The 14,248-nt window shown below is 41.6% G+C and overlaps 1 protein-coding gene across 1 annotated transcript; it reads right to left on the reverse strand.

Annotated features, from left to right (window-relative positions):
• Positions 1-280: 280 nt before the first annotated feature.
• Positions 281-14,248, reverse strand: RAC1 (Rac family small GTPase 1). Its single transcript, XM_021539763.2, has 6 exons — positions 14,109-14,248; positions 8,013-8,084; positions 6,593-6,710; positions 2,851-2,913; positions 1,987-2,146; positions 281-1,822 (listed from the first exon to the last, which is right to left on the reverse strand). Exons 1-6 carry the CDS (start codon positions 14,141-14,143, stop codon positions 1,692-1,694), a joined length of 579 nt encoding a protein of 192 aa, XP_021395438.1. The 5' UTR covers positions 14,144-14,248; the 3' UTR covers positions 281-1,691.

The following is a 14,248-nucleotide window of genomic DNA, read 5'->3' on the forward strand; positions in this document are numbered from 1 at the left end:
GGGGAGGGGAACAGAGACCCTGCCCCCGGCTGCCAGCAGCTTTAAGCCACTGCACAAGCAGCAGCAGGAGCTGTCACAACTGCACGGGGAGGACAAGGCCTCTGCAGAGCTGTTGCCAAGTGCTCTGTTTAGCTGGGGCTCTCAGGGGAGCACTGCCAGCCTGGGCTTTGCACACTGGCCCTGACACGTGCACACAGGGCTTGCTGGCACGGAACAAGAATGTGTGCTCAGAGTGGCACAGGAATGAGACACTTGCTCAGAAACTCAAACATTACCACACTTATGATTCAAGGATTTATTAAGTCATACATGCAAAACATACTGCCAATTGCATTAGCAAAAGATCAATGTAAAAACTTCACGATTTTGCAACTTTTAAATTTTGCTTTAGTGGTTGAAAGGGTGTAGTTCAACATCCTATTCCTGCCAGTTTGAAAGGTACAGAACATGAGCACTAATTACAGAACCTCACAGACCCAAGTTACCGTTACGCAATCGATGCTGCACATGGAGTGACAGAAAGAACACTTGGCTGCATTAGTCATGTTACAGTGGGGGGACCTTGCAAATAGTGATGGTTGCAAGGTTTGTCAGTTAACAGAGGTTTAAAATATAAAAATTACTAAAATGTGTAAAGCTGCTTCATATGATTTTTACACCTAGTTATTGGCTAAAAGCTCCTCAGAAAGAGTAACTTACTGGGTCAGAAATAATAGGATATGCTTGAACATTCTACTCCAAAAAAGGAAAGGAAGAAAAGCAAACTTCTATCAATCAGAAGGATCTAAAATACAAGTTATATTGCTCAATAAGAAGAGATTCTACAAGAAAAGCATTTACTACATAAAAGTGGGAATGACTGATTGAGAATTGTACCTGCATGAATGCCCTACTTGAAATTCAAAGGAATTTACCCATGAACACCAACCTCTCTCCACTACTGCACCTCTGGGAAAATGGTTGCTGAGCTACTCTGGCAGTGTAGTGTAAGTCAGCTGTACAGTGTCAAAATACTGTCTGGCACTATCTCCTGATCCAACCCAATATCCCATTTATTCATCACAATACAACGCTGTCAAAATGACTAGATACACTTCAGTAAGAATAGTTCATTTTCCAATCACAGCAGCAAGAACTAGATTGCAACCAAGCCCTTACCAATGATAAAGCATTTACACTGTGACTCAGGCGTGTCAGTCATTGCCAGACATGAGTGTTGGATGCACCATGAGGCAACGGCTGTGCTGGGAAAACAGTTCAGAATAAAACACATTAGAGCGCAATGTTCTGCTAATTCCCTGGTACTGTTACTTACTGTGAAAAACTATAAAGAGATTTTGCATTTCCTACCAGAAATTAGAGTCATTTTCAAGAAGAATCTTTAAAAAACAGTTTAGTGCTTAGTGTTCGTAGCACAACAATGCGACTTAGTTCAGCAAATAGTTTGGCAACATTTAATTGAGCAAGAAGAGGATTTTAAAAATAAGGCCTTACATAGTGTGTCTTTTCAGGAGTTTGCTCTTAGAAGGATGCAAGGTAAGGGTCATACTTTAAACAAATGAAAACATGAAATTGTCAATTGGTTCAAGAATTGATGGAAGAGAACTAATTTAATAACAGAAAAAATTGGCATGTGAATGCTCCATTCTTTGAGCAAAGCACAGAGTTGATGGGCTGGGGGAGGGTGATGTTTACAGCAGCAGACATTTTCTCTTCCTCTTCTTTACAGGAGGGGGGCACAGCACTGCTCGGATGGCTTCATCAAACACTGTCTTGAGGCCTCGCTGCGTAAGTGCTGAGCATTCGAGATACTTCACTGCGCCTGGGGGAAGCAGAGACACAGTTACAGAGCAGCTTTGCACAGCTCCAGCAGCACTGCTCCAGCTGGCTCCACAACAAAAGCCAGGCATTCCATTTAATTAGGGTACAAGGTCTTCCACAAACACAGCCTAGATCCAGCCAACAAGAACCCCACTGCTGCCATACCGATCTCTTTTGCCATGGCAAGGCCCTGTGGGTAGGTGATGGGAGTCAGCTTCTTCTCCTTCAGCTTTTCAATCGTGTCCTTGTCATCCCGGAGATCGAGTTTGGTGCCCACGAGAATGATGGGGGTGTTGGGACAGTGGTGCCGCACCTCAGGATACCACTGAAAAGGACAAATAAAAAATGGTGTCTCCTGTGTGGGAGCAGAATTCCCTGGAGGCCCTGGAGCATCACAGCTGAAAGCTCCCAGTCCTTCACCTTTGCTCAGTCGGAGCAGAGGGAGCACCCAAATCCCATCAGGGCAGGATTAGAAAAGGGCACAACACTGTGAATGAAGCCAACAGCTATTTCCATATACTTTAAAAATGTAGCTCATTAAGGGCTGTATTTTTCTCACACACCAGAAATACCCTGACCCCTCCTTGCCCATGGAGACACCTCCTTGTGCAGCTGAGCTGTCTGAGGACATGGAATACTCCCACAGTCACAGAGCATGTGCACAAGGGTGGCTGATGCAAGGAACGAGTGCTATAAAGCCCAATTTTTACATGCATTTGTTTTAAAACTCTTTTTTTCAAACTGTACTAAAAGGAAAGCTCCTGTTTGTGATCTCAGCACCTTGCTGGCTGAACACTTAAATTACTGTTATCAATGCATTAAGGAACAATTCGTACTTAAGTGTGTCATGTGCCCTGAACTTCCATGTCTCACACGTTAGGCAAATGGATTTCTACTTTTCCAAACTGCATTTCAAGGGGCCTTTGGGACAAACAATTTTTAAAAAGCACCTAATATTTTCCAAGCTCTGCTGTAAAGTGAACAGTATGATGAACATTCAGAAATAAAACAGTACCAGCTCATCCTTACCTTAGCACGGACATTTTCAAAGGAAGCTGGGCTCACGAGGGAAAAGCAGATTAAGAAGACATCCTACAAAACAAGTTGATAGAGGTCAGCCCAACAGAGAAACCTCTGTAGTGTCAGGAACAGGCCAGTATCATCAGTATCTCCATGACACGGCCAGCTCTAGCACACTTGCAAAAGGCAAGGTCAGCAATACAGTTGCACATGATAATCAGAGGCAGCTTTCCCAGTGGGAAATCCATTCCCAGGCAGCTACAAACAGCCAGCGAGAAAAGGGGGAAAAATAACAAATAGATTGCAATAAAATTTATAATCAGCTATTGCAGTAGCCAGCAAGTAGGACACTAATACCACTGCCTTTCAAGGGTTTTCTCCTCTAAATGTAATTTCTTCACTGACCTCATCAGCATAGGATGTTGCAAAGTGTTAACTATTAATACACAACTCTAATGTAGTCTTAAATTGCAAAGGCCAATTTCAATGGTATGAAATTAAAAAAAAATCACACAAGAATTTCTACAATTATTGTTTCCATACCCAAATCAGAAGTAGCTTGTTGAACTTCTTATAGAACTGCACTCCTACTAAATGTCAGTAAAAAAAAATATTTAGAACTTCTCTATAACCAAATTAGGATTAAAAAGGGCATTAAAAATCTCAAAGCTCCTCCCTTTCCTTCCTAAATAATGAGAAAGCAGGAAAAAAATGGGTATTTTTAGGGATTTTGCACACCTTGCTTTTCAACTGAAGGCACAAGATTCTAAGTAAGAGCAGATAAAAGCATTTCAGAGCACGTGTTGATAGTAACCACAGGATACTATTCAGGTTTCACAGATGACACACTGCAGATCTGCAGGCATTCAGAATAACATTTCCTCCCTCTGTGTTGATGTAAACTTGCTCTATGACCCAAAACTTGGTAGGTATCTCCCCAACAAGCCCAACTCTCCCCAACCTACCTCTGCATCTGTACTTATTCCAGTACCAAACGTGCTACAGAATCAGGCTTTGCAGAGTGTTAGTTGATTGTGCTGCATTTCAAGGCATTTTGTTAGGTCAGCAGCTGACATCTCACTGCTAAGCACTTGCAACCCAGTTGTTCATGCATCACCCCAACAAGTTTCCGTAGCAGCGTCCCAGAAGAAGAAAGAAACAACATCAAATAATGTGATACTATGGCCACTACTTCTGTTTTCCAATTCTGCTGGTTTGTGGGAACTCAAGGGCTGCACTTGAGGAGATAAGAAGATTTGGTGTAACCACAAGGAATTACTGGAAGATCTTGGGTGTCTTGCACACTAGTAGGAAAAACTATTTGTTTTCAAGAAAATATTTAATCTTAGCAATTCATATAAATTTGGTAACAGAGTTCTCAGATCTAGCAATTTGATAGTTCCAAGGAAAGCATTTGTTCAAAAAATAGGGGCCAATTTATCACTATCATAGGCAAGACAAGATGACAGAACTTGGAACTGAAGTTTATTGAAAGTTTTACATACGGCAATAGGTTGATCTGTCAGACTGGAAGATATATTCTTACCATTGGTTCCTCCAACCTAATAACAGTAGGAGATAAAGTTACTCCTCAAATGGGTTTAAGGGAAAATGTTTGCAGTCAGCAATTTCTGCTCACGGATATTCTCAAGGAGGATTTTCTTCTTAAGAGAGACGCTGCCCTGTAATTCAGCACAACCAGCTGCACCCAGAGCAGACACCAGCCTTCCCCAGAAACCAGTTCTGCACTGTCAGGGGAAACCTGCAAGATCAAACCTCTCCTGAAAAGCACCCAACTAACAATTTCTCTTTGGTTTGGTCTCCTGAAGAAACAGACATGATCACCTTTTCTGTCCCAACTTTTTTCTTCCCCAAATATTTGGAATAGTAGTAGATTTCCAATGCATTAAGGAGAAGATATTAAATTCCTGTGTATTTTAAGGAATAAAAATATGAATAAGGAGAAAAAGATACAAGCTAATGCCTCACTGTGAAGTTACCAGCTGTTAACTGCTGGGTAGCTGATCTCAGCACACACTGCCCAAGTAACCAACACCTGGTGCTTTCACCTTGCCCAAAACATCCTTCAGGTGCACAAACAGGGAAAGGAGGGCCATGAGAACATGCAAGGGCTGAGTTTTAAATAGCACATGGAAGGAAAAGTGAGGCTGAACACGGATCCTAAAAAAAGTCTGATTTCGTCAGCACCACTGTTCTCTTCCTTGGTGCTTTTTCTTAGTTTTGTGGGGGTGATGAATTTTTGATACTGCACAAGTCTGAAATCTGAAGACTTCTTCACAAGAACTTCAAGACTTACAACCCTATTTTATTTTCTGCTATAAAAAACCCATCCAAATAACCGAAAGTACTCCAAATATAAATGTACTGAACAGTTATACATCCTTCTACAGACACCACTTTTTCCCTAAGATGCTTAGACAAAAAATTATTTTGCAGTCTACCAGAAAGCCACAGTTACTTTAGCAGGCTGAAGACATATATGTGCATTCTGTCCCTACTAAAGATCTTTCAACATACCTTCTTCTACTTTTTTGAAAATATTTTTATGATGTTGAGCAAAACTGAAATTTTAAGTCTCCTATAATATCTTAAGTCTTAGAGAAAACCAGCTTTCCATTGTCTCTCCTTCTAAAATAGATAGGTATTTCTGACATTTCAACTATAGTTGCCCACAACTGGCAAATTCGTATCAATCTTGTGTATCATAACTGATGGGGAAGCCTAATGACTGTAAGTTAGTAAGCAGTGAATTAAGGAAAGATCACTGAAAATAGCACCAGAGTTCCTTAAATAAGATTCACATTATTCTTAGAGCAGTTATGCTGCAGAGTAAAACAATTTTGCATTTTACATTACATTTAACATATATTTGACAGTCAATAGCAAGAGTAATCAGTGCCAAAAAAAACCCTGCAAATTACCCTTTCTTTATTTAATAGCACAGCTCCATCAGGTACAAGCTACTGCTCTAAACAGATTACAAAACCACCTGTACAAAGATTAACTGTAGCTGAAGTCGCACTGGAAAGAAGAAAGCAGATCACACCAGTGTTCTCCTTGAACATGGAAAGATGCAGGATGCAGGCAGGATTTAACCAGTTGCACACAGGGAAAACAGAAGCACATTTGTATTGATGGCACAGCACAAACTACAGCAAGTAATAAAATAACCAAGGGCTCAAGTACATTGGAAAGCTGGGACACCACAGCCTCTGTCAATACCAATAATCTCTTCATTCAGTGCTGCCTCTTTCACATGTAGAACATCTTCACACAGACTAAACAATATCAAGTGCTTAGCAGTGACAGTGTCAGGTTGCAGCCAAACATTGCCTAAAACCAAAAACAAACCCTGCCTTTGGCAGGCATGTTAACCTTAAAATCAATGGAATAGCTGGTGGGACTATTCACCAAGATTTTTTGAGTTAGTTTCAGGGGTCGGTTTTTTTTATTTTAAATCAAGCATTCTAAACAATTCTGAGGCCGCAACTACACAAAACCCAGCAAGTACCAGTGCACACAAATACACAGGGCATGAAAAATTTAAACTTTTTAACAACCACACACACCCCAGAGATTATAAATTACAGCTACAGCACAAGAAATGAAAGAGGGTGACTGTTACTAATAAATACAGCTCCAGGTGTGACAATGTTGACCTTATGTTCAAAAACAAAACTGCTTTCTGTTAGCCAAGGCTGTAGAGACTGTTTCACCCTGCAGCTCTTACTGTTTGCGGGTAGGAGAGTGGGCGTAGTCTGTCATAGTCCTCTTGACCAGCTGTGTCCCACAAACCCAGGTTGACCGGTTTTCCATCAACCATTACATTGGCAGAGTAGTTGTCAAAACTAAAAATAAAGAGAGAATTAGCTGCATTGGCTTGAAGTAAAATAAGGCACCTAAGGATTTTTTCCCTCACAGAGGGAAAAACTGGGGAAGGGAACATATTCATTGCATTCGTCAGCTCCCCAGAGACACTAAAGTCATTCTTTAAATAACAAGTGTGGTATTGGGTAATGGAATAAAAAATTATACACAACAGACTTGGTCCAGTCTAAGCAGAAGTGTTCTGCCATGGTTCTTCCAAAGGAAGTGTTAATCCCAGCCAGTACAGGAAAGCAGGTGATGTACTTAGCAAGCACTTTCCAGTCTTAGTGGGACATACAGCAAGTTAACCTGTCTCATGGTGTGAGATTTAGAACAGAAGATACAGGAAAACAACCAAGAAATCCTTAATGGCAACAGTAGGTAAGAAAAAAGCTAATTAATCCTGCTAATCAAAACCCCCTCCAATGAAATATCACAGCTCATAACCAGGGGCCAGTGGAAGCATCGTTTTCATCTCATCACTGCTGTGGGTGCAAAGGTTTTAAGTTCACTGGGAACACATGACACTGTAATGCAAAAACTCAAATTTAAGACCAAAAAAAGAGGAAACAGCAGTTAACTAAGGCAACAAGGCCTTGGACAGGCAATGAAAGTAATCTATAAACCTTATTAGAATGTATTTTGTTGTCTGAAAAAAATCATCAATACTCCAGAGAGCAGCATAGCCAGATGAAAATACAGAGACATTTGAAAAGGGCAAAGAAGTTGTATAAAACACACCCAACAGCCCCTGGAAAAGAGAACTGCACTAATACTGATACTGACAAATCCTTATGTGAAAGAAAAAAGGAAGGACCAGAATAAATGAGTCTCCACAGTCTCGCCTGAGGAGCCAAAAAGCTGTGGCTGGCTTAGCACAGGATTGGCAGCAGCACAAAAAGTGGAAGGAACAAATAAACAAAAAATCACCAGCCATGTAAGACAACTATTTCTGACTATGATATAATGTTTTACAAGCTGTTCAGCCTTGGGACTGCTTATTACATTAGAGACAGAAACACACTATTTTGGAAGAGAACAATATCTGGTAAAATGTTAGCAAATGTTAGTCCCTAATCAACCAGGCCCAGGGGGCACAGAGCCAAAAGTGAGGAACCAACAGCAGCATGGGGTGACTGTGCTACAGAAAAACCTCAAAGTGTTCCTCAAACACCTGAGAGGTGCTTGCAGCCAAATCAAACAATTCAGTTAAGGAATCTGGAATGGCAGCAGGCATTGAGAAGCTGACAGAAATGAGTTCTTTGGATTTTACAAGTACTTACACCGTGGGTATATACTCTCCAGGAAATGCATTGGTTGTGTAACTGATGAGTAGGCATGTTTTACCTACAGCACTGCAAAGAAAGAAAGTTAACATGTAAAACACATTCATCCTGAGTAACAAGAAATAATATTCCTTGTAGGGGGAAGAAGACTAATTACATTCAGACACCTAAGGACAACTGAACATCTCCAGTCACTACTGTGCAGGAAAACAGCTGACAGACTGCAGCTTTAAAATTACTGGCAATGAAAACACATCTAGTATAAATATCCATTTTGTGAAGTGATAAATTACCAAATTTTGTTAATTTTTAGTCACAAAAACCCCCAACAAACTCACATGTATTAATTAGACTACTAATATCTCCTAGTCACCTGACTGAATACTCAGAAAAATGGCCTTCTTCCAACTCTCTGAAATTATAAAAACCTGAGAAGTACTTCCAGATACCCTTACACAATTCCAAAACTCTTATCTTTTCTAGAAAATTGTATACTTGCATATAAGTGAAGTTAAAGAAAGCTTGAAAAGTATAATTTCTCAACACATCATTACTTTTGAGTATGTAAGGAATGAATACAAATGATAACTCTCATATTATTTACTGCTATTATAAAGTGACTCCCCACATGTGTTCACCCGCTACTCCAACATTTCATTAACTGATTTATAGATAAAGTACATTCCAGGATTGGAAAACTTGGAACAGCAAACCTCTTCCTACTGATGTAATTCACACGAGTCTCAAATGGGGGCAGGACAAGGCTCTGTTCCAGGATTCCTCCAAAACTCAGGCAGCCAGCTGGTTCCCTCTCTACCCTCCTCCCCACATCTTATCTGGAGTCAAACATTTGATTAACCACAGCATTCAATTTTTGTTACAGTTTCAATTAAGTGTTGGAAAACTTGAAATTGGGCCTTATTTCTTTTTTAAAATAGAATCTTCAAAGAGTGTGACACTGCAGACTGGTTCCCTTGTGGGCTTCCCACTTGGAGTGCGTAATCCTTTGACCATGTGAGGGATTTCAGGGCTGAGCTTGTTCCTCCAAGGCGATGTTGCCTGACAGCCTCCCAGCCCGGTCCCCCTTCCAGCTCCTGGGCAAGGAAAACTGCATTGTCTTGCAGATGTTTTATCACCACAGCGATTTGCTCAAAGCCAGTCAGCAGTAACTTTGAAACCTTGCTGCACCTACACGTAATCGTGGCATTGGTATGAGGTTTGACTCACAGGCCTCCTGAACTAAATCTTTCACAAGTGAATTTGAGCTTTGTCATATCCATAAGTCACAGCTCAACCTCTAACTAAAGTCTCTCCATTCAACTTAAAGCAGTTCCTCACTGCATTAGCCCAAGAATGTATTTGAGAGCAGCTTCTGACATCACCTGAAATGCCTGAGATATGGAAGAAATGCTTCAGCATGGAAAATTATTTGGGATTTTGTCCGACACACCCGTTTTTAATTGTAATTTGCTTTATGTTTCTCAGTTAATACCTGCCATAACACCCTATCTGCTGCAACTCTGATCATTCCATGCAGTTGTCCACCCTAGTTTTCTCACCTGCTTCTAAGACACCAGCCCCTCACACAGTCGGAGGGTTTTTTCCTTTCAGTACACACTCTCTTTACCAAGCTATAATAACATAATAAAAGAAGGCATTTAATTCTGTTCTCATTAAGTACAATCGCTGAACATTCCCTTGTTGTAAAAGGTCTGAGATATACTTGTGCTCAAAAGTAGATGGATTTACCCTTAAAAAAAGTTATGTGGGAAAGAATCAAGCAGTTCACCACGCAGATACCTGTTTAACAGCTGTCAAAGAGGAGATCCCATCTTAGCTCCTGAACTAACACTCTAAAAAGCCAGAACAAGGAGTTAAGGAAAGTTATTCCTCCCCCATAAGGACAACTTGCTATTTTAGCTGCCTGCTGATGGGTTAGATCAGTTTGGATGTGCTGCTGAGTTGCTCTCACAACACCACACACCCGGCTGTGCTGGGCCAGCTCACAAAGGACAGGTGGGAAAACCTTCAGGATCCAGAGTGGAGCAACAGCCAAATGCTTTGGGAAATCTCTTGAGGCACAGAGACAACACGTTCTCACGCCTCTGGAACCTGTCTGGGCTGACACTTCAGCTTCCAGTAAGGTCAGTACAGGTAATTTCAGCTTCCAACAACTTAATGCTGAACTCAACATTTTCAGCAGTGGATCAAGAACTATTCTGTGCATCCAGGCTCCTTTGCCCACCTCACACTGAAACTCCCGAGTGTGCTCTGGCTAATCAAAACAGCACAGGAAGGTGGTGAGAGATTCCATTCCAAGTTCAGAAGTGCCTGTAGTGTGTTTCTGCAGCACCAATCAGCCAGAGTAATTTAAACAAGAAAAAACACATTCAACAACCCCATTGCAGACTTAATCCATCCAGGTTTCCTGCTTTCCTTGCCTTTTGGCTCACTGCCACATGAATCAGATCATTATGGTCACCAGTCTTAAAAATAAACACTAATGCCTACCTTTATAAAGTACATCCTCTAAGTGCTTTATCAACTTTTTTAGACTACTAATTTCTGTAATAAAGCAACTCCCCTAAAGAGAATTCTAACCGTTTGGCAAAGTTTAAATCCTTATACATAAAGGCTGAGACTAAGAATCTAAAATAACACCAAGATTAGTCATAAGATTTCTAGCAACTACTTAATCACAGCTCTGTCCACCCACTGTTACATAAATGAAACTAGCAACATTTGACTGTCATTAAAAACATGGCCTACAGAAATCCAGCTTTAAATGCTTAAAAAAACTACCTTAACAAAAGACAGCACTGAGTCCCTTTTTGATTCTGAGTAGCACCCAGGAATCAATGTATTACCAATGTATTACGTATAACTACATATGTATTAATTCCTAAGAACAAAACATATCTTCTCTTTACTTCTGCTAACAAGTTTTATGAAATTTCCCCACTGGAGTAGAGCTCCTTGGGGCCATGTTTTACCCACAAACATGGGTAAAGGTGGCAACCTTCATAAAAGGCTTTGCTTGAGCTATTTCTTTGTTTCTCTGATGCACATGACCTACCTCTCTGGCAGAAGTGATGACCAACAGCCCAGGTCTTTGCTCAGACATTAAAGAGCAGCTGAGATTTCCCAAGTACAAGCCTGAGATCAAGAGTTCAGTACTGTTGCTACAGGACGTTTAAGCTCCATAAGGCTCTCAGATAAGCTCTATTACTCACTGTGCCACACCCTCTCCCAAATACGCTCTTCAGTACTTAGAAATTAATTACTTTTTAAAGAACTTTTTCAGTAACACAAGTTACCAAATATCAAGTATCACTGCACTTTCTCCAGATGGCTCTGGAGGGATCTGAGGTGTTCATACACACTCAGTAAGAAGCCAATTACTCTGCATACCCCTCCTCTTCTCCCCGAGCCATCAAAGCATATAAATACAAAAAAAGCACAGCTTTAGCAAAGGCCTCAGATCAAGCAGAATTCCAAACAAGGACTCCTAAATTATTGCTCTTACAGTATTTCCACAATTAAAAATTACTTACAAAAGAGCACGAAGTGCAACAACTTCTGTGGCATCAAGTAATTGGTAATTTCTCCCAAACACAGACTTCCAACATTACACAACATCACTGGAGATTTTGTACCACTTAACAGCTGCCTTTTTGGAGTGAAAACAAAAGCTGCTAAAAATAACTTCCACCAATGCTTTTTCTCAAGTGTCGATCAACGCAACTCCTGCAGTTACTCCAGCGGCTGCTCTTCATCTGTCCTGCACATTCCTCCCACTCTCTATCATGACTGCTCAAAGCAACAGTTGTCATTTATTTTCCTCCAAACAATCCTCACAGCAAAATTTAAAAAAAAAAGAGGGAAATATGATAGCCCAAACTAGAACACATGCCACACTTTTCTAGTCAAGTTAGCTGTCCAAACATACACTAGTCAAAACTCTTAAGAACAAAAAGTGAGTACATATGAGAAACAGCCTACCCGTTAACAAATTAGAAAAATAACCACAGGTACTTCTAAAGCTTTGTTTATTTTTGTTCCTAGCAGATCTCTGTGGAGGGTACATAAAACAATACCCAAGTTTTGTATTACATAAGCAAATCTTTAACCTCCATTGTTGTACAAGAACACTAAACTCTGGCCTTATCTAAGCCAAACAAGACGTTTCCTAGAATACCTGCAATGCTGGAGTTCTTGAAGCAGCAACAGCACAAAGAAAGACAAATAGTTAAATATATTTTAAAAACATTGAACAGAGAATGCTACAAAGCTACCAAAAATGAACAAGAGTGCCTGAAAAAAACCTAAGAAAGATTTGTTCCTAACTAAATAGGAAGGAAAATAAATTAAGCTACTGTATTTTGTTCACACATATGTACAAAAGTCAGGTAGAACACCACCTACATTTCCAAGACAGAGGATAACAAAAATGTTAGGAAGAAGGATGGTTTACAAAGCAAATGACCCAAAGAACTGTTCTGTTGAATGAATTACTGAACATTATACTGCTGGTTTGTGCTGAGCTCTCACTTCTAGAGGAGGAAGTAGACTGAACCTTTTCCCCACCCAAACACGATGCATCACATTTATTTACAGCAATGTAAATACAGAGTTCAGATGAATTTAAAAATATATATATAGTATATATAGTAGAAAAGCAATTTTGTTGGGTTTAAATTTAATATAAACAAAAAAGCAGTCCACAGTTATCCTACCTGGCATCAAAAAATTACACTACTATGACAATGATTTATTGAGATACCACTTTCATGTTCATATGGCCCCAAATTGCACACAGCAACTCAAAACAAATTTGGCACACTGTAAGGTTTATCTTTCAGCCATACTTTGCTGCCTTTTCAGGGATTCTACATTCTTAAAAACAAATCAACCCCCACTCCCACACAAATAACTTCAAAAAACAAGGCACCACGTGAAATTACAGGCCACTGTACTGAGTCCATTTAGCTACTCTTCACTCCTCTAATCTACAGAAGTTTGCTGTGATACCAATTATGTTCAGTCTACACTAGAATTTTTGTTTCTCCAAAAGAAAAAAAAAAAAAAAAACAAAAAAAACCAACTCAAACTGCATAACAGAAGTCTTGTTTTCCAGCTGGACTGTGATGTTTCCCTTAGCTCTGACATCCAGGAAGAGAGAGAATCCCTCTGAGCTGAGCAGAATAGTATAATGGAGAATATTCAAAATTACCAAATGTAAACTCTTTTCTCAATTCCAGCACTCCTCACACTGAAATCTTAAATTGCTAAACTTATGAGTTAACTCAATTCTAAAAAGCATCTCCAACTTGTTTCACATGTAAGTAACACCATATTAAGATAGTGTAGGTGTAACAGCTCTTTACAGACAAGTGTATTATTAACTATTTGTATTTCAAGGGCCTATCATTATCCTTTAGACAGGAGCCTCACAAGACCAGATGTCTGCAGGCAAAAAGCCAGTTCCTGCCCCAAAAGCATTTATGATCTGCATAGAGTTCACCCCAATTCACTCAGTTTTACTGCAAAAGCCAGATGTCAAAAATCAAGATCTTAAAAGGCAGTAAGTTTGTTACTTTCACAAAAAAGTATTTCAACCCAATATTAATTTTTTTCATATAATTAATACCGCAGTAATTATCGTAATAGCCTTGGACTAGTTCGGTGACGACAGAACACCAGCAAGCAGTGGCAGCTCAGGGACGCGGCCCGGCCGGCCCCGCACCAGGGCGAAACTCGGCCCCGGCACGGCCGCGGCCCCGGGGCGATGCGGGGCTCGGCGCCCAGGCACACCCGGCCCGCCGTGCCCGCACATCCCGCTCCGCGGCCCCGCCGTGCCCGCGCTCCCCTCCCCGCCCGGCAGCACCGGCAGGAAGCCGCGGCCGCCACCCACCCACCCGGCCCGGCCCGGCCCGGCCCGGCCCGGCCCCGCTCCCGCAGCCGGCCGGGCCCGCGCCGGGATCGCTCCCGCCCCGCGGCGGGGCCCGGGCGCCGCTCCCGCCCCGCGGCCCGACCCCCCCGGGCCGGCGGAGCGGCTCAGGCCGGGCCCGGCCCAGGGTCCCTCGGACTTACCCGTCGCCCACCACCACACACTTGATGGCCTGCATCGGGGCTGCTGCGGAGCGGAGCAGGGAGCGGCGGCCGCCTCCGCCCTGAGCTGCAGCGGGGACGAGAGCGCGGCACCACCCAAGGCGGGGAGGGAGAGGGCGCAG

This window comes from Lonchura striata, chromosome 16, assembly GCF_046129695.1.
Source record: "Lonchura striata isolate bLonStr1 chromosome 16, bLonStr1.mat, whole genome shotgun sequence".
NCBI lineage: Eukaryota > Metazoa > Chordata > Aves > Passeriformes > Estrildidae > Lonchura > Lonchura striata.